This window comes from Antennarius striatus, chromosome 13, assembly GCF_040054535.1.
Source record: "Antennarius striatus isolate MH-2024 chromosome 13, ASM4005453v1, whole genome shotgun sequence".
Lineage (NCBI taxonomy): Eukaryota > Metazoa > Chordata > Actinopteri > Lophiiformes > Antennariidae > Antennarius > Antennarius striatus.
In genome coordinates this window covers 17,730,938-17,755,771 of record NC_090788.1, presented here as the reverse complement: position 1 = coordinate 17,755,771, position 24,834 = coordinate 17,730,938, and the positions used below count along the sequence as shown (strand labels likewise).

At 41.0% G+C, this 24,834-nt stretch overlaps 3 protein-coding genes across 4 annotated transcripts; 1 reads left to right on the top strand and 2 right to left on the bottom strand.

Annotated features, from left to right (window-relative positions):
- The first annotated feature begins 179 nt into the window (after positions 1-179).
- LOC137605738 (thrombospondin type-1 domain-containing protein 1-like) lies at positions 180-16,315 on the top strand. The gene is made up of 28 exons (XM_068330445.1): positions 180-396; positions 1,043-1,156; positions 2,044-2,438; positions 2,544-3,201; positions 3,550-3,711; positions 3,816-4,236; positions 4,341-4,836; positions 4,935-5,565; positions 6,375-6,532; positions 9,792-9,864; positions 10,144-10,207; positions 10,308-10,388; positions 10,475-10,522; positions 10,605-10,766; positions 11,729-11,848; positions 12,721-12,820; positions 13,274-13,337; positions 13,444-13,508; positions 13,610-13,670; positions 13,762-13,843; positions 13,933-14,021; positions 14,326-14,387; positions 14,480-14,560; positions 15,215-15,320; positions 15,400-15,497; positions 15,569-15,664; positions 15,750-15,820; positions 15,904-16,315. The coding sequence occupies exons 2-28, from the start codon at positions 1,105-1,107 to the stop codon at positions 16,067-16,069; spliced, it is 4,662 nt and encodes a 1,553-aa protein (XP_068186546.1). The 5' UTR covers positions 180-396; positions 1,043-1,104; the 3' UTR covers positions 16,070-16,315.
- On the bottom strand, positions 6,194-9,210 carry fgl1b (fibrinogen like 1B). Its single transcript, XM_068330757.1, has 9 exons — positions 8,545-9,210; positions 8,329-8,427; positions 7,928-8,195; positions 7,605-7,764; positions 7,388-7,485; positions 7,164-7,252; positions 6,957-7,082; positions 6,804-6,868; positions 6,194-6,566 (listed from the first exon to the last, which is right to left on the bottom strand). Exons 1-9 carry the CDS (start codon positions 8,548-8,550, stop codon positions 6,386-6,388), a joined length of 1,092 nt encoding a protein of 363 aa, XP_068186858.1. The 5' UTR covers positions 8,551-9,210; the 3' UTR covers positions 6,194-6,385.
- A 453-nt stretch (positions 16,316-16,768) lies between the features above and the next one.
- smpd1 (sphingomyelin phosphodiesterase 1) lies at positions 16,769-24,606 on the bottom strand. Of its 2 annotated transcripts, none has more exons than XM_068331985.1 (9): positions 24,369-24,606; positions 23,783-24,046; positions 22,004-22,324; positions 21,365-21,645; positions 21,037-21,210; positions 20,586-20,757; positions 19,644-19,720; positions 18,751-18,896; positions 16,769-18,670 (listed from the first exon to the last, which is right to left on the bottom strand). In XM_068331985.1, the coding sequence occupies exons 2-9, from the start codon at positions 23,999-24,001 to the stop codon at positions 18,252-18,254; spliced, it is 1,809 nt and encodes a 602-aa protein (XP_068188086.1). In that variant the 5' UTR covers positions 24,002-24,046; positions 24,369-24,606; the 3' UTR covers positions 16,769-18,251. The 2 variants fall into 2 exon arrangements, with proteins under 2 accessions (XP_068188086.1, XP_068188085.1); XM_068331984.1 differs by having other exon boundaries at positions 24,313-24,605.
- Positions 24,607-24,834: the final 228 nt, after the last annotated feature.

Genomic DNA, 24,834 nt, shown 5'->3' with positions numbered 1-24,834 from the left:
GACTTATTCTTGGACATATTTCGTTTGGCACCTGTGCTGAAGTACAGTACTTTAATGTCTCTGGTTCTTGTTGTTAAAACTTAAAATCTTTTGAATGTTTATAATTATACTGCATAAAATTGAGTACGTTACCACTTCACGTAGAAGAAACAATAGCGAGTGCGGTGCCACTCTCTCCGTACTCCTGTTCGGAGTGACGTCACTGCGAGAGGATCGACCTCACGCGCTCTGAACATCGCGGCGCGCGCCTTTCCGCGCGTGTCCTGCCGAGCGTCTCTGAAAATATGAGTTCATTATCAGTCAGTGGAAATGTGCCACCGGAACGTGGACAGGACGTTATTCCTCCTCACCTGTTGGGAAACTTGAGAAGAATAATGTCGTGAGCCAACAAGACGTGTGAGTAGTGACCTTTTATTTTATAACCACACAAACAATGACCACAATGAGTCCGAAGACAGGGCTAAAGGAGCCTCAAGAATAAATGCTAACTGACTGAACTCAGACGGACTGCATAGCGTTCACATTTGACATTGCACACAAGAGAGGGCTTTATAATGATGCAACAAACGTAAAGAAAATACTGTGGGATTAAAATAAACCTCTTAATCTAAACTGCATTTAACATTTGAGTTAAACTTGAAGTGACATAAATATACTGAATAGTTTTTCTTAGTTTTAAATTTAGATGTCACAGCAGTCTGGTCCTAGAATCTGAAGTTTTGATATTTGCGCATGACAAAATCGGGGATTTTGTTCTATTTATTAATAGTATAAAACAACAGTTAGTGAAATACATTAGCATGAGACAGGAATTTGGCTCTACCTCTCAAATATTTTCCACCCCTTCATACCCATTGTTAAGAATGAAGGAAAAGGAAGACACCAGTGTAAATCCAGAAGACTCATGGCCACTGCTTCATGCTCTGGTTTTCCTGTTTTTCCTTCAAGCAGTGCACTGTTTCTATTTGATGGAGTTGTTTTTTTGCCTGCTGGCGACTTGTGCACTCTTGAGTTCTTTTTATGCATATTTTGTGATTTGCAGAGGTCAGGACTGGAGGAATACGGTCATGTGGTGTAGAAGTAGACAAATTCAAGAACATCGTAATGACACAGGCTGTGTCACTGCTCCCCTTTCTGCTGGTGCTCATGGGATACGGTGAGTGTCACTAATTTTGCCATGCAATGAGCAAAGTGCAATTTAAATCAGTCTATCAAATTCTGTTTTTGTTGTTTCCCTCATTCATGTGTTGATCCGAAGGGGGTAGTAATGTTGGCATCTTCCTCTTTCCACATTCACTTTGCCTTTCTAGAAGGTTTACACACAGGATGTACACGCTACTCAGTGTAATAGTTGATAAAATAATATACACGTAACACTGTATTGTGAACCCCAGATACTACTCTGAAGTAATTTGCTCAGTGTGTTGTGAAATAGTTAATTTCTTTTTGGAACGTGATGTGGGTATGATGTGTGTGATTTACCAATACTGATGCTCTTTAATTGCATATTTGAATCTAGTGTAGAAACCAGAGCTTAATATTGAATTACATGCTGAACAAAATCTTATCATCTGTGGCTGGGAAATGTATTAATAAGGCCATAAATTATTCTTGACTTCACAAGAGATTTTTGGTACCATATATCATGGTGTACAGTCATTGATTATGATACCACAAGCTAATTCACCAACAATTCTCCCTGGAAGATCAATTAAATCTGAGCTCCCGCTGTTCATAAAACTATTTTAATTTTTTTGGCAACTAAACTGATATTAGAATGTATTACTTGTAGATTTAATTTTAATATAAACACGTTGTAAGCACAGTAATCTACAACATTCAAAGCCACATCAAGATAAGTAATAGGCAAGATAGTAGGTACAGACAAATACACAAAGATACAACTGAATGGGCAAAGAAACAGTGATAACAGAATGTGTGAGACCACATTATAGCCAGATTGTCAAAGAATGTGTGTGGTTGCATGAACAATGGGTAAGTTGCTTCTTGTTGTATGTCATTTTTGTGAATTCTTTTCTCTAGCTTTTGCAGGGCTCAATATTTGGCCCTCCTTCCACATTGCCTTAAGCAATGCCAGTGTATTTGTGGACTTCAGCACAAAAACCAACAGCAACACCATCCGTAGCTCAAGCTTGTCCCTGGTCAACATGGAAACCAACACTACCCTTCTGACCAAGATTCTCCCAAACAGCCAATCGACTGGCCGGGTGGAGTTCAACTGCTCTTGCTTCCTGTATGCAGGAACGTTCCGGTTCCTGCTTAGGCAGACAAGCCTGTCTGCTATTTCTCACATTAATGGCTCAGAAGCCAGAAGTAGGGAGAGTACCACTTGGTGGTGGAGTTCAGAACTGCAGGTGCAGTGGCCCACCTTTCACATCGCAGTGGACAGGGCTGGAAACCACACCGGATCATTTCAGGCAAGACAAACAAGATATCGACATTAATACACAAAGTTGATTAATTGTGCAGCAGAGTTACAACTATTTTGATTAACTCTTCTCTCTTCTTCTGCCTCCTTCCAGGTGGGGATATCCATGAATGATCACTTTCAGCCTTGCTCTAGCGGTATTGATTCTGCTCTCTTCCTAGAAGTCAGCTACCTGGAGTTCAACCAGATAGGGCGAAGCAGCATCAACAAGGTCCGATTCCACACGCGACGTGCAATCAAACCCCTCCGCTCCCAGAGTGTTGAGCTGGCTTGTGCCTTCCCTTTCACAGAGAGAGACTTCATAAGAGTTGCTCTGCAGTCTCCTCATGCAGCACAAGATGTGAAGAGCTCTGGACCTCTTTACCTGGCCCGTATATTCTCCTATAAGCTGCTGGTGGAAAGCAGCAATGCTTACAGGAAAGGTTGTGAAGGGACTATGACTGTTAAACTGATAGCTCCACCTTGCGCTCACATCAATGGGAAGGTGTTGCTGTATAAGGATTCAGGTGTAAGAGGAGTTGGCGTTTCCTCAGGGATAGCAGCAGATGGAACAGCACTGCAGGACTTTGGACTGGAGGAACCCACTTCTCCTCCAGTAGCCTTTAACTGGCTGACTCAAGGAGAGAATGAGACAGAATTCAACTGTTCTGTCTTTTATCCAGGAAGGAATAAGTACTGCTTTCGATTTGTTTTTAACTACAGTCGCTCTCCTAGTCCTGCACAGACGTGTTTGGTGGTTCACAGGAGCACAGGTGAGACATTGCTGATTGAAATGTTCACATTTAGTAGCTGTCAGGAATACATTTACAGTCTTTTCGAATTTTATTACTGACACTTTACATATGATGACTTTCATCGAGCTCCAAAAAATTAAAGACCTGATTAAACAAGTTTATAATTTGAGAAATTAAGTATAAGTTGTGGATTGACTCTTCTCTCTTTGGATGATATAGCTTGAGATGTTAACTGGTTGATGTTTTGTGAATTCATAGTTTAGCTTTTGGTGTATGCTTTTCTAAACATCTGCTGTTATTTCCACCGTGTGTTACTGCAAACTGATCAGCTGACCAGCACCGACATTTTTGTCTGTTTGCCTGCAGAGTTGTGGGCCCCGTGGCAGCCGTGGAGTGTGTGCAGTGTGAGCTGTGGAGAAGGGGTGAGAGAGCGAGTTCGCGAGTGTCTGCTTCCCTCAGACGTGGAAGGGGTGCATTGCACCGGGATAATGAAAGAACAATCTATTTGCTCCTTGGAGGACTGTGTTGGTTAGTTACCCTTCAACCCATCGTTTACCTTTTTTTCTATTAATGTTTAATGACTTTCTGTGGAATTTTATATTTACAACAGTTGTCTTTCTCTCTAACCCCAGCGTTGCTGGTACCATCTACATCCTTCCCCCCTGTACTTGTCGGATTTGCATCATCAGGTGGTAACGTGGTCATGGTGGCCGGGATCTCTATTTGCCTGACTGTGATTGTGGTTACTGTTGTGGTGGTTGTGTGGAGAAAGCTTTGCCAGACCCCTCAGTGCAGTTCGGTCCGTAGAGGGTCCATGCATTCTCCTGGAGGACGTAAGCTTTCAGATGAAGCATCCATTTGTGGTCATAGCCTTCAGAGACCCAGCCTGTCTGAAAGCCATGGTCCACTAGCTGGTATGACTGTTGGAGCAGCCTGGAAGGACAATGTTGTCCGGAGCAGTCAGCCTCTTTCACAGACCCTGCTAATGCCAGTCTCAAAAGACCCAGAGAGGCAGTCACCAACAGGTCAGAAGATGTTGCCAACAGTATTTGGGTATGTTTGGAATGTTTTTTTTAGTTTTGTCCCTCAAAGAATTGTCAAATTTATTCTGCTAGTCCCTACTTGCCTTTGGTATTAAAACATAATTATCCCGCTAGGTACCGATTGGCTCAACAGCAGTTGAAAGAAATGAAGAAGAAGGGGTTAAAGGAGGCAACACAGATGTACCATGTATCTTCAAGTCCAGTCAATGACACACTATTGGAAATATCTGCATCACCCACCAACTCCCCCATCCAAACACTGACGACCGGCGACCAGAACAACACCAATGTTGGCTATTTTCATGTTGCAGCTCCCTTTTCTAAGCCACAAGCACAGATGCCAGGAGTCACAGCAGAGATCCTGAGTCCCAGCACGGAGCTCATAGGTCCTCGTGGGGGCAGCACAAAATGGCATGACCGCACAGCGGACTGGGTGGAAATGGTGGAGAGGAGTGGGTTAGCCTCTCTCAGAGGAGAACAGCATGCAGGAACAGGAAGCTCCTTACAGAAGAATCCAAATTTCCGCCGGACTGCCAGTTTCAATGACACCAAACCTCCACCTCCACCCTCTGCACAGGCCAGACAGTTTAGAGAAAGGAGCATGACTCAGGTCACTTCAGTTATTTATTCTATTTATATGTATATCTACATATTATTGCTTGTATTTGTACAAGATTGTTTTATTAAAACGTATGTTGGCTTTTTCAGGTGGGATCTCGTACCCTTCCTGAAGGAAGTTGTTGGAGCAGAGGAAGATGGGAGAGACAGCCATACTGCTCGTACCCCATTCCAGAACATGGGGCTTTGGATTGGGCTGAATGCAGAGCTCAAATGATTGACCACAAGAAACGTTCGGTAGGGACAGCCATTCCTTCTCACAGCAGTGAACTCAAACGCACAGGAAGCAACACAATTGGCATTTCAACATTTGAGAAAAATGCTAAAGCTGATGTCAGTGTCACTGAGCAAAGCAGCAGTGAGGCAGGAGGTGGAGAGGGAGTCTCAGGGATTGGGGGTCCAGGTGTGGGACCAAATGTGGACCGAGCAGCGTGGGCCGAGCAGAACTGGAACCGTCGCGGTCCGTCACCCATTCAGAGAAACATCTTGGCCCGGAAGTTAAAGGAGGCTCAGTCGTGCTCAGGGGTCAAAGGGCGGCAGCGTAGCTCCACCTTTAGTGTGTCGTCCTATGAGCAGAGAAAAAGTCGCTGCCGGTCTCTGCCAATGTCTGGAGACTACAGCAGCAGTGTCGCCTCGCCCTACGTCCTGAGTGAGGCAGAGAAGAGGATGCTGGACCTCGATCTATCCTCTGCACACGGACGGCAGGAGGAATCATTCACAGGTTTGTAGTAAGGAAGAGTTTTCATTTCTTTTTACCCAAATCTCTGTTGTGTGGAGAGTCAACCTTCTTCTGTCAAAAGCTCACATATCAGTGAAGCTTGTTTTGTATTTCACTGAAGAAAGATGTATTTTTAAAGACTTTGTAAAAAAATGTTGTTCTTGTGCATTTTAAATTATAATTGTGTCTATATATATCAACTTTTGATAAACATGGAACAGTTTTAGAGTATGACTATTCAGAATGTCTCTTTGTAGGTTTCTGTACCATATACAGTAGTACTGTAACACAATCTATATATTATATGTCCTTGTGCTTACAATCTGGAATCCTGGTATGCTGTTTACAAATAAATAAATAAATCAGAAAGTAATAATTTGAAAACAAATTACTTTATCAAATACTGCCCCTGTACTAATTTACTTCATACCACTGTTATACACAATTACAGTCAATGACTGTTTTAAAAACACCAGAGACGACAGGCCAGTCTTATTGTTCTGATGAATGTGTTGTGAGAATCATTGTGTGATGACCCTTTGTGTGACACAGCTGAAGGTGTTTTCACCAACAGTATGCATTTGTAACTGTATGTTATGACTGGATCTGAACACCAGTGAGGCATTGTGGCTGAGATGCTGTTTGTATTTATTGTGTGGAAATATACTGCAAACTTGAAGCAATTCAGTCAACGCTCAACAAGATCCTGTTCTGTTATTATGATAGGCTTCAGGAAATAACAAGGGAGGGATTAAATACAGAGAGTATACATGTGACATTAAACTTTGCCCTCATTCATAAACGGATTTCAGGCCCGGTGTCCTTAAATTTCCCCTTCTCCACTGCCCATCGCGTCCAAGAAAAACAGAGGCCGCACTTTCATGGTGGTGTGTCTCAGAGAATACCAGAGACCCCTCCAGGTCCCCCACACAACACCATTGTCGTACTGGCCCTTGTACTTCCCTGTGCGGTAGAACTTCCCATTTAGGTTGGCTGCGTGGCATCTGTAGGTTAAAGGATTGTACACAATGTCCAGATTCATGCATTTTTTAATAAAGGAAATGATTCAACCTTGATATTCTTTTCGAAACATTTGAATCTGCAGCACATATCGATGCTTGTTTCAAACGCTACAATTCATTAAGATGTCTTCAGGAGACCTGCGTCCTCAGTATGACCAGTGTGTTTTTTTTAGCTGCATGATAATGGTAATACACTAGGGTTTATTCTGAAGTTCTCACCTGTTGAACCACCATCCTGCATTGTTCTCCTGAGCACAGCTGCCCTGAAGGTAGCGGTCGTTGTCCTGTCAGAAACAATCATCAGTGTCTTCAGTCGTCCCCTGCATATCTTCAGTAATCTCAGTTATTTGAGCCCAACCTTCCATATCTAACCTGATCCCTACTGCTGAATTGCATCCCACTGAGGCCAGCAGACCAGTGTTCCACCACCCCACCACCACCAGTCAGAGCATCCCCAGCTTGACCACTATACACTCCATACTGGAGACGGTACTTGTCCTGGATTAGGTGTAAAGGCATGTGGTGATTTTTAGGAATTACAGTTACTTCTCAGGCCAAGGAGGTAAAACGTTATCTTACAGCTTCATTACTGATCCTGAAGTTCTCATAAAATGCATGACTCTTCTGTCCATCCCAGTCCATTAGATCTATCTTCACCAGGTTCTTACCTAGAGGCAAAGGAGACACGGCAAAGGCAAAGCATGAAAGACAAATAGAAAACCAAGCAGTAGAATATGGAGATCATAGGAAATTCAATTCAAGGAGACATCAAGGAACTTTCTGGGTCTGTAAGCACTTCTGACCTTCTGAGAGTAGAGAATGAATATGTTCATTTCCCAACCAAAACTCATCATTCCACAGTTTGAAATCACCAAATCCATCTCTGTAGTCCACCCAATCCCTAGAAGGAGAATTTGACAGATATCTGACCTCACATGAAAAACTTCTGTTGGTGTAATCTATTGCTGTGTTTTTAATGATGATTAGAGAGTACACAGATCATTCCCTCTAATTAGATACCTGTTGAAGTCAACTCTTCCATGTCGACGTTTCTGAAACACCGTCCATCCTCCTCCATCTTCCATGTCACAGTAAACCAAAACAGGTTCCAGGTGTGATTTGGGTCTTATCCGGTAGAAACCGCTTGGTGGTCTCAGTCTGTCAAACAGCTGGGAGCAGTCTAGGAAGACATCATTCAAAATCCATTAGCATATTTGCCAAAATCATGGGAAAAAAATTGCATAAATGTGGAATCAGGCATCATTTTCACTGAATCATCCCAATCTACAATTTTGTCAACTAAATTTTTATTTTTTATGACATGATGTGGGACTTTTCTTTACCTCTGTCGTGAACATTTAAGTTGCCTGCTGGTGGAAGTGGGTTCATCAGTGCCACATCAGAACTATCTGATGTCCCACCGCTCTTCTGCTTTACACCGGGGGCCGTACCGGTTTCAGGTCTTGTATTGGATGCAGGAGGTTTAAACGGTTTGAAATACTTGTGCATCCGCAAGTGCTCGATCCTCCAAGTCCCGATCAAGAGTTTATTCTCTAGCCTCCTAATGCTGCGCCTGAGAGCTGCCACCTCTGGCGAACAGGAATCACTTTCCTTAAATGAATGAAACCAAGTTCAACTAAGATTTGTAAGTAAAAGTAGAGATTAGTCCTCAGTTTTATTTATGCCACTACAAAAAAACAAAAACAAACCCTCAAGTCTAGAAAGAGTAAGATAAGTTACATACTGGTAAATGTGATGAAGAGGCCATGCCTGAGTTCATCAGAGCCAATAACAGCAACACTGGTATGGGTTTCAGGAAGACAGGTCTCACTGCAATGTCCACCTAAAGTTATGAATACAATATAGTCAACTAAGTATGAAAGAATAAATATGTCTATGAAGAAATCCTGATTTCTTCAAACTTTAATATCTTGGAAAAATCTCTGCATCACAAGCCTACCTTCATTTTACAAGTTCCTCTTCTTGTTATATCCAGGTTCAGTGTTCTTCTCTTCTAAAGACTTGTCAGTATTATTTATAGACTGGGCTGGTTTTGCATGGTCCACATTAGAGGATCCAGACTCAGGTTTGGTCCCAGATACTGAACTTAAGCCAGTTTGTCCTTCTCCTCCTCTATCAAGCCTTCTACCATTTGGAAAAGAGTAGCTGATTCCAGACCAGCAAATGGCTTCGTGGATAAAGGGTGTTGAGAAGAATCATTCCTCGCATATCTGAAGTACTGCGTTTTGGCTTTTTTTTTTTTTTTTTTGTATGAATCATTCTGCAGAAATGTGTATATTCTTTTCCTCGAGGTATCACGTTATGTCTTATCATTACATTAAATGAAAATCCAATCTTATAATAAGCATTAGAGAGAATAATTCATCTATTAAAAAGGCTAGAATAAAAACTGAATTTAGAGGTGAGTCTTTCGTTCATGTAATACAAACATGAACATAAACGGAGTATTTGGTGAGAATCTTGGGTGTTGACAGAGTACAAATGAAAACAGACCAGGGTTGACCAGACTATGTGTGACGCAGTTATGACTCCCCCTTGTGGTCATTTAGGGTTACTGCAAAAACGTTTTTAAACGGTTTACAATTGAAATATGTTTTATAACAATACAATATAGACACCATGTAATATAATAATAATATATTTTAAAATATTTCAAGGTTGATTACTGTGTTGTATTTTTTTTAAAACGGTGGAAAGACCTATTTAAATAAAGTTTCTTGCTTGTCTTGTAGTCTTATTCTGTGTCTTTTCCCCTTCCTTTGGGTTCGACTCAGTTGTTTGACGTTGAAAAAGCAGCTCAGACGAGCCGGAGTTCAGTTAATTGAAACCAGATGTGAATAACAAGAGGGTAGAGATCTGTGAGATCGGCCTGTTGCGGTCTGACTTTCAGCCATTCATGAAAACCTGGTTGGATTAAAAAAAATCTCAGCAGATTAGTTTTACACTCAGGGTTGGAAAGTTGATGGTTAAAAGAAAAGAAGACTGAAAGTTTTTTTTTTTTTTTTTCAAAGCGATCCAGGAAGTCCGAAACCACTACGTCTGCAAAAAAAAAAGGCTGAGGAAGAGTGGATGGACAGAAAGAAAAAAAAAAACTACCCGGTTAACCTTTGAACGATCTTCCTTTAACGTCGCAAGAAGTCACAAGACAAGCCCCGGAATGACGGCCTGAGGATCTGAAGGATAAAGAGACCGACGAGGAAGAGGAGGAGGAAGAGGAGAGGAGCTGCAGGAGGGAATCTGCTTTTTGTTTTGTCCAGAGGTAATAATGGATCTTGGATTCTTCTCTATCGTTAACACTTTTTTTTTTCCCCTTTATGATTTCTCTTGCAGTGTTTAGGTCAGGGAAGAGTTAATGTTCTCTTGCGTGATTTTATTTGAAGACTGATAATGAACTTACTTTCAAATTATGGATTCATCTGCATGGCTAAAATGTGGTTTTCCAAATCAGGTCAAAACAGTTTCTGTCTTCTAGTTTGACTTTATTTTATTTATTTTTTAACATTGTGACTTGTGAAACAACCTCCTGAATTTGATGTAGAGGCAGGCGAACACATCATGTCTTCTGTCTACTTCAACCCAGGTTCGGATTCAGGTGAAAATGGGTGAGGATGAACTTGCATAGGAAGGTTAATGTTCATTCTGACTGCTGCTGGTGCTTCCCCCTGTGGATGTATTCTTACTACTTTCCTTTTCTGTCCATAGAAACGTTGCAAAGATGGAAGATGCAAAAGTGGAGATTGATGACGGCAAGGACAAGACTGTGGTACCGGACACCATGTATCAGTAAGTTTCTACATTTTTTAAAGTACTTTTTGTACATTTTACCCAAATGCATATTTAATATCGAGCATTCTTCTTCTCTTTTGCAGCAATATACGCAAGAAAATGGCACCTTTTGTTATGTCCTTTGGGTTTCGGTGAGCGTTTTATCATAGGGAGGTGGTTTCCAGGGTTGGTTCTCTGCTGGTCTGTTTGATGATGTTTCCGTTTTCCTTTCAGTGTATTTGGCTTGGTTCTGATCGTAGTGGACATTGTGCTGGTGATCGTGGACCTCTCTCTACCAGCCAAGGGAAGAGGTGCTGGAAAAGCCTTAGAGGCCGTGTCCCTCGTCATCTCCTTCTTCTTTCTCATTGATGTTCTCCTGCGGGTCTACGTGGTGGGGTGAGTGGTGTCAGGAAGGCCTTGCATGCAGGACAAAGGCTGCACGATGCTAGATATGACTGACATTGTCATATCATTCTTTTCTGATTTAAATCTATGCGGTGATTTTTTGCCGAATGAATGTCTTGAGTAGATGTATTTTTAAAGAAATGTTTTGCGGCAGCTTGAAGAGGAAGGAAGAAGGCTGCCAGTCAGATTCAAGTCTGTCAAATAATAGTATGAATAAAACAAAGATCTATCAAGTTAGTTATTTAGATGAAAGTGAATTCTATCAAACTCTTTATTAGACAATAAAAATAAGAATTCCCATATTAGTTTTATATCAAGTCGCTAACATGTTGGCACCTGACATGTTTGGGTGCATTTATTTTGGTCTTACTTGACATGTCCTGCTATGTGAGTGTTGTACATTCCAACGTTGCATTGTTGATGCTGACACAACCCATTGTTGAAGCCCTGGATGAAACTCATGCTGATGTCAGAAACATTATTTGTAAAATCTTTTTTTCCGGTTGCACACGTCGGTAGACGTACACCTTCTCTTGTTCATATCAATCTATCCTTACATATTTCTTGAGGCCCATTTTCTGCAGTCACTCTGTTAGAATGGGGTTAAATCTGGATTAATATGTCCTAAACCAATGCACTGTATTCAAATCATTTTTTTTTTTGCTTATGAAAATGAGAACAAGTGCAATTCAGACATTACAAGAGTCCCGTGTCAGCAGAAATTGAGTGTGAAGAGCTGGTGAGCAGGAAGTAATGAGGAGGAAGCAGGACAGGATACGCATGACATGTGCAGGGCTGTTTCTATGGGAGCGTAATGATTCACTAGTGCAGCAGCACAGTTGTCAAAACAGTCTCATGCTTGTCTTGTTAAGATTTATTGTTTATCATTTGTGATTGGTTTTCTTAACAGTGTGTAACTCGTCCCATGATGTGTTAAACTGCCCACCCTCTAGGTTCAAAGTTTACTTCACCTCAAAGCTGAACATTGTAGACGCCTGTGTTGTCGTGGTTACACTGGTGGTCACCATGATCTACACCTCCACTGAGCTGTCAGGAGTCAGCCTCATCCCCAGGTATCCATTCTGCACACACAGCGATCAGTCAGCAGGATGACAGCTTTCTGCAATGAGCAGATCACACAAGAACAATTTAAAGAGTTCAGTGCACTGCACTGTTTTTCCGCCATTTGTTATAAATTGCTATTTTCGATAACTACTGCAATCCCCAAAGTATTTTTTTTTTTCTGTGAAAGTCTAAATTCCTGTCAGGATTCCAGGTGTAAACTTGCGAAAAGCAGGTTCCAGTAGCTTAAAGGCCATCTAGATAAGACAGAAGTTTGTGAATGCTGTTCTGTGTCCTGTGGATTGGTGGTATGTCTGTCTGGAGGAGGAAGAATGAAATTGAAAAGAAAAGCATGGTGGTGGGTGGGAATGATCTGGGGTTACTTTGCTTCCTCACTGGAAATCTGTAGCGGGTAGGGGGTAAGATATTCTAAGTACCAGAAAAACCTAGAAGATTTCATATAGGTCTTTAAGTCCACAAAATGTTTAGTGGGACTTGAAGAAGATGGTTTGAACATATAAACCCAGGAATAATAAGGAACTGGAAGCCTTTGATTATGAGTAGTGGGCTAAGATTCCTCATGTAAATACCAGAAGCTGGTGTCTGGCAATATTTTACATTTACAGCTGTTACAGGAGATGAAATAAGTCTTTACAAAGTTTAAGTTTTGTCTTTAAGGACTTGAAGAATTTTGAGACTGCAGTTGTCAGTGAATCTAGCATTTTGTATAATATTCAGGAAAAGATTTTAAAAAATCTGTTGAGCTATTTAAACTGTTCTTGTTTGGATCTGTTTCTCACAAACACATTATAATGATGTATTTTTGTCAGTTAACTTGATATACAATGGTGTGTGAATACTTTTTTCACTATTCTGTCCTCAGGGTTGTCAACTTTCTGCGTTTCCTGAGAATAATAATTTTGGTGAGGGTTTTTAGACTGGCATCTCAAAAGAAAGAGCTGGAGAAAGCCACCAGGAGGATGGTGAGTGTATTCCACTGGAGGATTAGGGAATCGGTTTGCATCAAGAGAGAAGATACTTGTGGTGGTAAAAATACTGCTGTCCAGGGTTTAAGAGAAAAAAACGAGAAAGAGGAAATAAGTGTGTGAGTTTTATTAAATAGAGCTGAAAGAAAAAAAGTATTTCTACAGAAAGGTGAAACACACACTCTGTATCTAACCACAAGTGATGTAGAAAGAAGAGATTGAGTTGGAGAACTTGGACATGATATGTAACACAACAGAACAGACCCTGTAGCCCTCAGTGTGGGGTAGGACATAGTGATCGTGTTAAGGTTTTATGATAAAGACATTCAGTTGAGTCATTAAAAGATTTCATGTGGTAAACAGTTACAGATAACACAGTGACTATATTTGGATTATGTGTTAAGTTTCCATAAAAATGCCTGTCACCTGCTGACCTGTTATTCATCACAGGTTTCTGAGAACAAGCGGCGCTATCAGAAGGATGGATTTGACCTCGACCTGACCTACGTCACAGGTGTTTGTTCCACTTTGTGAATGCTACAACAAAAAGCTCCAGACATGCATGTCACAAAAAAAATGATCGCCTTTAACAAGCCGAACCCTTGTTTGCGTCTCTCTAGACCGTGTCATTGCCATGTCTTTCCCCTCCTCTGGAAAGCAGTCGTTCTATAGGAATCCAATCAGTGTGAGTTTTACACAACCTGGGTACACACACACACGCACACACACATTCGGGACAAACTTACAAACTATATCTGATTACACTTTTTTTTTTTGCTTGTGCAGGAAGTTGCTCGGTTCCTAGACACTAAACACGAAGGACACTATAAAGTTTACAACCTGTGCAGTAAGTTGGCGCCTCCTCTTGGTACATGTACTGTATTCTTTTCTTTTTTTTTTAACCACTACACAAACCATGTCCTTACTTTCATTTCTAGGTGAGAAGGGATACGACCCCCTTTTCTTCCACTATAAGGTTGAACGGGTTTTCATTGATGACCACAATGTTCCATCCTTGGAGTAAGTGATTATCCTGAAGCACTGCAGATACACAGACTGGTCCTCCAGCTTAACATCTTCATCATTGTGTGTTCTTCTGTCTCACTCAGGGATATGCTAAAATACACAGCGAGCGTAAGGGAGTGGATGTCTGCTGATCCCAAAAACATCATCGCTATTCACTGCAAAGGAGGGAAAGGTGAATCAAGATCATGACCTGTTAACAATCATTTAAATAGACAGATAAATAAGACTGATAAATAGATTTTACCCTGTATAAATATACTATAGACAGATGTATTCTTTATTAATCCGAAAGGAAATTACAAATATCATCTGATTTCATACATTCACATATTCCACATGACAGCACAGCAGATAAATAAAGGCAGGTAACCATAAATACACAAAGTGAAAACAATCGCACTGCAGAGACACAATAAAGTGGTTTGTGGTTATTTCAGCTGATAAAAGGTTATCATCTGCTAATAATGTGTTCACAGGACGTACAGGAACGATGGTGTGCACCTGGCTGATTGACAGCAACCAGTTTGAGAGTGCGCAGGTACACCTCCATTTTGACTTCACTGTAGTTTTTGATTTGAGTCCATTTAAAATTTCACATCTACTTCGCACTGATTTCTGTGTGCTTATCAGGACAGTCTGGATTATTTTGGTGAGAGGAGAACGGACAAGAGTCAGAGCTCCAAGTTTCAAGGAGTGGAGACTCCCTCTCAGGTAAGGAACAAGACACGCAGAGGTCAAACATGGTAGGGCCACACTTGCAGAGTTTAAATAATCGGTGCCTCCATTCATTACAAACTAAACTGGGTTATGACTCTTCATTAAATGTAATTCTGCCAAGGAGGTGACATTTCTCTGTGAGCAGGATTATTCAAAAGGCCCTGAATGTATTTGATAAAATGTTTTGTGATGTAGGAGCAATCCATTGGGTTTTAGTGCTGATCCAAGTCATCGTCTAGATCCAGAATTTTTTTTTATCAGGATAGTTTTTAAAGATGTTTCACCATTGTGAAATAGGAGGAGATTTTTACTTATAACTCCATGAATGGTTTCAATGATATGTCAATATGTCAGTCTGATCTGGATCCAAGTACTAATCCAGATTTGTGATCTGGAATGTTTAAATTTGAAGAGCTCACAGAAAATCCACTACTGTGAGGAAAAGAGGAGTTAGACTGCAGCCATCATTAAATTCTGGCTGAAACTGATTTTTGTTGTTGTTTTTTTGCTTTAAGACAAGCAAATTATTGCAAAACAGTAACATTTTAACACATTGTGTATATCTGTACACATTATAAATGTGTGCACAGTATGTTGCATGTATGACAGGAGGGCATTTTCAAGTCTTGTATTGTTTGTGACCTACAGAGCCGGTACGTGGGTTACTACGAGATCATGAAGACTAAGTTCAACAGACAGCTGCCTCCTCCTAAAAGCTTCAGGATCACGAGTTTCCGCATCCACTCCATAGCAGGTCAAACCAGCACAGCATTCACATCTGTACTTTCTATTATTGTGCTCTTTTTAATACGCACATCATTATTCTTAATCAGGCGTGGGTAAAGGTGATGGCAGCGACCTCAAGGTGAAGATAATTGTGAAGAAAGAGCTTGTATTTCAGTGTGTTTGTGCCAAACAGGACAACTGCACGGTAAGTGGCACACGCTGAGCATCGGCTCCCATCAAATCACACAGATTTCTAAACGTAGCTCTGGTTTGAAGGTTTTTCCAGATGTGGGCAACAACGCAGCAGTGATCAGCCTACGGGACGGACCTGTGGTTGAAGGTGACGTGAAGGTCATGTTTGAATCCAGCGCTGTGAGTACTTGTGCTTTCAAACACATTCTGCATTTAAGAAAACTATTAATACAAGCTATCGTAAACATGAGTCACCTCTCTGTAGGGTCTGCCGAAAGGATACGAAGACGTTCCGTTTTACTTCTGGTTCAATACCTCCTTCATAGAGGATAACAAGTAGGTTTCCATCTCTCAGATGTTATTCTTTCTGTAGCTAAGACTGCCCTTACATTCATGCTGGTCTCCAAAACCTTCTGCAGGCTGTTTCTACCCAGAGAAGAGCTGGACAACCCTCATAAACCGAAGACCTGGGACCTGTACAAGGAGGATTTTGGTGTCACCGTGTCGTTCTCGGAACCATATGTTGTGACGCCGAGCTTCTCGTGGGAGAAGGAAAGAGAGCAAACATCTGTGAGAAGGGATTGATGAGTGAAACAGATTAAAATGTTTATTACAGTTGTACTTTTAAAAATGGATCCAACACTAAAAAAAAAAGAACAATTATTATGCCTTAAGTTCAAATGCTGTGTGCAGTGGGCTCCGCCACTGAATCAAAGTTTCTCTGATGTGTTGTGGCATAATTAAGGGTATGGAAAGTTACTGTGATACGTTTGTTGATTTCTGTGTTGTGGGTGTTTCTCTGTGCCCTAAAATAAAATGTGAAAAATGTAGAAATAATCAGAAAATCATTTGCATCTGTTGAAACAACATTTAAAATTTTGGCTTTGTCCATGTCCATCGCTTCAGTGTTTACAATTTTTCATTCCCTCTATTTAGTCCGTGTGAGGTATTTTTTGATGTTATGTCTAGTTAGTTGTTTTGTGCAGGTGGTAGTTTATTGAAGGACGTGAAGAAAAACTACAGAGTAGAGAAACAGTCACCTATGGGTGTATTTATAGCATAAGAGTCACATGACTTCACCCTAATGCTCATAGGATCATAAATCTCCTCAACTGCACAAACATTTTACCTCTTTGAGACGCTTAGATGCTTCTTTGAGAAAGGTTCCAACTTGTCAGGAGTGCCTTGTATTTCAATATGAAAAGCAAATGCTGACATTTCATAAATACTTGCCACAAAATACATAAAAGCTGCCCCATTAAAACAAAATCAAGGGAACACGAATAAAATTGACACACTCAAAGTTTATTTACAATTATTGCTTATGGTACATGTACAATCACTTGTCATGCTTGTTGCACTTTGGATTTATCAAATTTGTTCTCTATTCAACATAATAGTGAACTAGCATTTACAATAATTAAAGTGCAGACAGAATTAAATCCCACTGGGAAACACTGATAATTATTCAAGACAGAAGATCTCTTTGCTGAGGCAGACGGTGTTGTGCATTAAGGCAGAAATCAGATACTCGCTTAAATCCTGTCAAGAAGTTTGAGTTACGATACTTGGGTACCAGCTCTGAAAACGTCAAACCTGAGAAGCTATGGCTGAGATCCGTCGATCCTCTGGATTCACCCTGTTCAGCGGTAAACTAAATGCTTCTAAATGAACTTCATACCTCAGCTTATTGTTCACATTGATCAACGGGATGAGTAAAAAGGGAAGACAGTGCGTACAATTTCACACAGTCTGATAAGACTATTGAAAAAACAGCAGCTGACGAACCTGATGCAAAATGAAAATGAAATACACCATATTGCCAAAAATATTCGCTCACCCATCCAAATAATCAGAATCAGGTGTTCCAATTGCCTCCATGGCAACAGATGTGTAAAATCAAGCTCTTCGGCATGCAGACTGTTTCTAAAAACATTAATAAAAGAATGGGTCGCTCCAAGGAGCTCAGTGAATTCCAGCATGGGACCGTGATAGGATGACATCTGTGAAACAAATACAAAAAAATCGCCAACTTTCTGCAGAATCAATCACTACAGACCTTCAAACTTCCTGTGGCCTTCAGATTAGCTCAACAACAGTATGCAGAGAGCTTCATGGAATGGCTTTTCCATGGCTGAGCAGCTGCATCTAAGTGCAATGCAAAGCGTTGGACGCAGTCGTGTAAAGCACTCCGCTACAGGACTCCTTCATGCTCCCAACTTTGTGAGAACAGTTTGGAGATGGCCTCTTCCTGTTTCAACATGACTGTTCACCAGTGAACAGAGCAAGGTCCATAAAGGAATGGGTGACAGAGTCTGGTGTGGATGAACTTGACTGGCCTGCAGAGTCCTGACCTCAACATGATTGAGCATCTTTGGAATGAATTCGAGTGGAGACTGAGAGCCAGGCCTTCTTATCCATCATCAGTGTATGACGTCACAAAGACACTTCTGGAAGAATGTTCAAAAATGCTCTTCCCAGACAAGTTCAAGATGTTGTAGCTGTAAAGGGTGGACCAACGTCATATTGAACCTACGGATTAGGAATGGGATGTCACTTACATTAATGTGGGAGTCAAGACAGGTGAGTGGATACTTTGGTAATATCTGTGTGACATATCGTAACCGAGAAGTCAGATTTTTCAAATCGACACTGAGTGTATTTAGTAGCTCATGCAACTTTGTGATTGAATCCTTGTTGAGGGACTGGCAACAGGAAATTTGGGCTTCATTTTGTATTTGTTCTTATTGCTGTCCCCTCCACCTGTTCAGCAAAGAGTTTTTCGAGCAGCGCGGGCCAAAGTTCCACCAAATCCGTTGAGGTCGTCACAGTGCTCCAACTCATCATAACGTCCACTTTGAAGCAGACATAGCAACGTGGTTTTGCATGTCTCCTTGCAGGGTTCTGACACATGTCCTTTATGCCTAAAATACCAGAACTTCTGGAAGACCCGGTCGTCACTGACAAAGCTCTGCAACAGCTTGTTGTAGTCGGAAGGAAACACGCTGGGCATTCCATAGGCTTCAGTGGCACGGTACAATAGTGTCCATTTGGGGTTCATGTTTGGGCTACCAGGGGCCCCTGGACTGTGGTTTGCCTCTGTGAGATTCAGGATGTAGGTTTCGTGGTCGAGCACCTGTCGGGAGCTGCCTTTGTAATCCCCATCCACGTAATAGACACGGTAACCTAGAGAGAGAAGTTAAAAATAGTTGTCTTAGCTGTGTGTATTGCATCTGAAATGTCAGGAGAAGATGTCAGGATCTCACCTGGGTTAAGATTAACGAATGTCGTAACACTGGGGGCAATGAATGCCACTCCTAGCGGGCGGGTCATAGTCAACTCGTCATAAAACATTTCAAACTCATCGAAATGTGTATGACCAAAAAACTGCCCGGTGATTGTGCTTTCATATCTGTATGAAAAAAACAACAACAGGTGGTTACCAAAGACAGAAAATAAATTGTTAAAACTTATTTCTCAGTGCAGGAACATGAAGCACAGCAGGATGCATTTCATAAACTGAAGTAGACACATGCAACTGTCTAGTTCACATCTGCATTAACTTGATAAACCTGGAAGGCTTCCTCCTATTCATGTCCTGCAACATTCCTAGATACAATACTGTGTATATACTGTACTATATTTATCTGAATCATTCATTCAATGCTACTTCAATGCTACAGATGTTGAAAATCCAGCCCCTAGGCATGCAGATTACTTCTACAAACATTTGTGAAAGAATGGGTCTCAATCAGGAGCTCACTTAATCCCAGTGTGGTTCAATGATAGGATGTAATCTGTAATATTTGACAATCACAAATTAGACGCGTTTGGGAACCAAGACATTTTGGACAATTTCATTCTTCCATTTTGGCAATACAGTCTATGTCTCACCATCAGAATGTACTTGCATATCAGTGAAGATTAGCACACTATTACTTTTAATATGTGCCAAATTGCCAATACACACAAAGATAGAGGAAATATGTGTTCTACATTATATTCAACAATAGGAAAGTGTGAAATAGCTCAGTAACAAAAGAACTCCATGTTGTTCCTTTGGGATAACAGCAGAAAAAAGAACACAATGACACACAACTTCCATTTCCAACAGTACTTCCGGTCTACTTCTCAGTTTTCAAAGGACCAGCGCAGATACCTGTTAACAATGTGATAGTAGTTCCAGCTCCAGCTGCCAAGACACAGGCCAGGTGGGATATGACCAATGATGTGTACCTACAAGAAGAAGGAAATGACATTATGTAGAGGAAAGATCAAACTGACTGAAAGAAACAACCGTTTTGTGTGAAGGAGCAGCAACTACAGAGAATTTTGAAGTCATTTCTCACATTTCCAATCAAGCACGCATCTGCGGAGGTATGTTTAACCTGAGCCTCATTTCAACCACACTGTATATTTGTCCATAGATATGAAGTGGTAAATGTGGTGTGTGCTTAATATTTGCTTTTCCAAAGAGGAATCATAATTGCGGTCATACCTAAGCCCAGTTTTATATTTGCTGGGACAAAAACGTGAATAATGCCTTTATGTTACTAATAATGTTTTTACCAATACCAAACACAATTATTAATCAAAGTAATGAGTATAAAATGAATGCACCTGCCTAGAATGGGAAAAAATAAAATCAAAAAGACTGTTATAATGTTCATAATTATATCTTAAAAAAAACAGATTGTCTGTTAAATGTCAAAGATAATTTGAATGTGCTTTTCTATTATGGACAACAATTCTATTCTCTCCCTGAACCTGACATGAAGGACTGGTCTTTGGAATTATGAATGGTTAATATTGCATTAAAAAAGCCTGTTGGGTTAAAAAATAAAAAGACTATGTTAAGCCTGAATAATTTTATGGCAGCTAACAGTAGAAATTTACAACTGTGAGAAAAATACATACCTGCTAGTCAGCTAAAATGTCTAACACTGCACTACATTGGAGCAAAGACATTGCGGACATATTTTTCTCTCCTCAAATTATCTCTACCAGTGTGCTAATCAGCTTTCTAATATCAAGCCATCAACATGACCCGAGATATTCAAGCAGATTTCGATTTTTGCGTTCCATTTTTTTAAATGCTCACCTTCTCTCCCTTGTCCTCGCTGGCCTGCAGAATATGGATGAGCCACTGCAGCTGGTTAGCAGGATCAGTCGAGTTCACCATCAGCCAGAAGTTTTCTCGAGCGCAATAGTTCATATTGAGAGAGACCACCCTTAGTCCAGGCTGGATTTCCATTGTGTAAAAACCTCCATATCTGAAAAGTCAGACAGAGGAATACTCAGAGAAACTCAGGCTTGAGATCAAAAGGCCAAATCTACAGACCTTATTCTGAAAAATCTGACCACCGCAAACAAAACTGCGAGGGCAAACATAGGAGATAAACCTCAGATCTCACATTACAACTACAAACCTCTAAAACTTCACTTAATGTTATTCTTATGCAACAGCAGCACATACGTTATATCTGCATGGCCTGACACGCACAGTAAATGCCGAACGCAGTAGATATGACAAAAACGTAAACATCAACAACCTCAAAGTCTTCAGCGCCTGCTTTGGCAACCAGGGCGCCCACTCCTCTGCCATCGTATTATAGAGCCAGATGACAGATCTGTTGCCATGGATGAAGGGTGGTGGGAAGCTGTTGACTGGTGTACTCTCATGGTTCCCTATAGCAGGGTAAACTGTCACATTAGGTCCCAGGTGTCTGATCAGATGATAAAAGGGAAAAATAAATGTCAATAGCTAAAGTGTAACACTTGACAAACTTAAAGGTTAAATAAGAGCAGCCTTTAACATAACCTTTTAAAATTATTGCATCAGCTGAGTATTGGCAAATCTGCAAGTTAGGAGGACATTACCTGTGGATAAGTTTGGAGATGACTTTGAGCTCTGACAACTGTTGTTGCCTGGTCTGAGACCAAACATTGTGTGCTGGTATATCTCCGGTCCAGTAGACCCAGTCCCACGGCCCGTCTGCGGCGATTTGTTCCAAGAGGTTCTCCAATGTCCACAGAGGCAAGTCGCACTTGCTGTAGGTTCCCCAGTAGCCAGCCTCCCTCTGCCTCCAGTTGGGAGAACCTGAGTCTTTACGGCAACAAAGAGGGTCCTTGCAGTCTGCGGCGCTACCAACTTTATACTCCTAGAGTTGTTGTTTTTTAAAGCACATGATCAATATATCAAACTGTTTAGAGAACATTCATTCTTCAACAGTTCAATTATCAATTATCATATCCTCTAAAGCTAGACAACTTGCAACCATGGAAACAAGACTTTTAGCAATGAGTTTTGTTTTTGTAAACAGTAATAACAAAGGTGGTAGAAAAAGTTTTATGGAAAATACAAAATGTTTTCTTAAGTGAGGCTCCATAACTAAAAATGACAGAATAAAGGACAATTAGAACCCATTTAACATTTTCCTTCCTTAGTTCATGGTGAGCGAAAGAAAGTTTCGACATAATAAATTATTTTTGGTGTATTTGTAAATGGGACACACTCACCTGGTCCCAGTGGATGTCAGTCAGAAACAGAACCCGGCTCTGTGGAGAACTGGGTTTGGGAGGAGAGGGAGGTTTAACAGGGGGTTTAGGGACCTTTGGCAAGGTGACGTTCCAGGGTGCATAGAGGTCAAATTTGCCGCAGGAAGGGCCCACCAACACGCCGCATGCTTCACTGGGCAAGAGGAAGGACTCCTGCAGAGCCAGGATGACGTCATCCCTGAACAACTCTGTTATTTCTCGACACACGTGCTCATCTGCCAGATGGAGATGGATACAGGCCTCGCCTGCTGCATGCGCAACTCGCTCCTCGTTTATCTCAGCCTAAGACAGGTGACAAAGACAGAACAGGACTAGAGATGTGAGAATTCATGAAGTTTCAAAGACTTTTGTAAATGTAAATGTACCATAAATGTAAATGTAATCAACGTAGGAAATTGTTAGTCCAAAGGCAATAAATAAAATCTAATTCCTTGTCAAGGAACTTTCTACAAGTCCAGTTGATTTGATGTAAAGTGTAAAGTAAAGTTCTAACTTACTAGAATGAAGCACAACATCAGTCCCATTATCTATAGGTAATATGTGCACTTCTGAACTCAACAAGAAAAAAATAAGCTGTTTTCAAAGTCAGCAGATACAGTTATTTGATTAAAAGAGAACTTGAGGTCATTATTGATCTCATTATTGCCACAAGCATGTTTTTGTGTTATATCAGCTGAAAACAAAAGACCGTAAGCAATAAGATTTTCAAAGGTTGGAACCTGAAACCTTAGTGTCACATGCTGCATAGGTTTGCAAACCAGAGTAACCCTTTTAAAAAACTTCACCGTTGAACTGGAGTTCACTTCAACTTTGAGCTGATATAAGCATTTTGAGCAACCGGTGAATCATCCAACTTATCATCTCCACAACCTAAATGTGTTGTAGCACAATTTTCAAATGAGTAAATAAAACTGAACCCAGTATGATCAAACTGAACCCAGAATGTTCCAAATGAACAAAGTCTCAACTATAAGCAGAATTTAAGAGTATGTTCAAGCACCAATTTAGCCCACAGTTCATTGCAAGATGTCAAAATCTTTGTTGTAAATGAAAAGACATCAGACAGAAGAACACAGTGATTCTTTTTCATAATAGCACTAACCTTGAATTGTTTTCATGGTCATTAAGGCCCCAAAGCAAATCTTAATCTAAAAACCAACCTTCCAGAATAGCAAAGATGTCAGGTTTTAGTTTTTTTTTGCTGAATCTGTAAATTGGAAGTGTTGATTTAAATACAAGTTGGACATTGTAGGTTGTGGCATTGTTGCTATCAAAATATTACAAAAATATTTTTGTCACAATCTAACCCCAACCCTAACAAGAAAAAACCCAGACTGACCTAACACCTTCCTAAACAGCTAAAAATTCAATTTTGAATGGTGCATGATTTTCAGGATCACTGAGGTATATTTAATGAGCAGGCAAGTGACTTCACTTATGAAAAGTTCAGTTTCTTGCATGGTCCCTGGTTATTTCCTGCCTTCTATTCAGTATTACGCTTTAGTTCCGCTTAGGACCAGTGACCAGATTCAGACTTCCTGAATTGAACTATGAGCTACTTGTTTGGGTAAACAAACAACAACAAGTGTTAAACCTTTCTTCAACAAATGAAAATAAAACTATAATTTTCTATGTTTATGTTTGCAGATGTACTGATTTACATATTATGAGACATCTTTCAGTCTTATTCTGCACCAGCATTCTCTCCGACAAAATGAAAGAAAAATATGGCAACATTACCAGAAGCACGATGTCAAGGATGGTAAAGAGAGCTTTGCATAAGTGACAGGAGACATTTCCCCAGCTGAACCGGACCCCGGGACGGGTCAGGTGCTCGATGAACACCAGCTTGGACTTTTCTGATGTCGGTGCTGGATGACATGATCCAAAATGCTGCACCGTTAATACCAGAGCGAAGGTTATCAGGCCGAAGCAGGGCACCAGAGGAGGGAGCCTCATTGTCCTTGTAGCGAGTGTCCTCCGAGTAGCCGCCGTTGGCCGTTCCTGCGAAGAACATAAAGAAGGGACACTCAGCGTCATTTACCACTTCCCCTACAGGATGAACACACACACACACACACACACACACACACACACACACACACACACACACACACACACACACACACACACACACACACACACACACACTGTATGAAAACGGAGCACACACGTAAACACACTAGTCTGCTAATGAATCGCTAACGCTAGCTAAATATATGAAACTCTTCTCCCAAAAGGAAAAAACAAAAACAAAAAAACAAGCTAACCAAACGTGTCGTTGTCTTCTGGTGAACCCCGGCGAGTCAGGAAGTTAAATACTAACCCGCTCCTATTCGTCGACTGGATGGGTGTAAACATGCAGAGCGCGGCGGAAGCTCCGAGCAGCAGCCGGTTGTGATGCTAGCCCGTCCGGGACAGGCCGTCCCGTCGGTCTCGTGACCGACACCCGCTCACCTGATTGGTCACGTGACAGCTTTTCACTTTGCCGCGATCCAGATTTTCCACAACAGAACGCGGAGTACCAGGAGCGGATGGGAGATGAACGGCGTTAGAAATGATCAAACCCTACTTTAGAACTGAGTAGAAACACATTTCAGTCTTGATTTGGGTCCGTTTCTTATGTGAACCTACTAAATCTGATGTGTTTTTGCTGACGTAGCAGCAGTGTGAATAATCAGATTAGAATTTGACTTCTCGCCAATTGAGTGATGTAATCGTTAGTCAGGGGCCCCTGACTCCTAGTGACCTCCACCAGCAAGGGATGGAGGAGGTTATGTCACATTTACTGT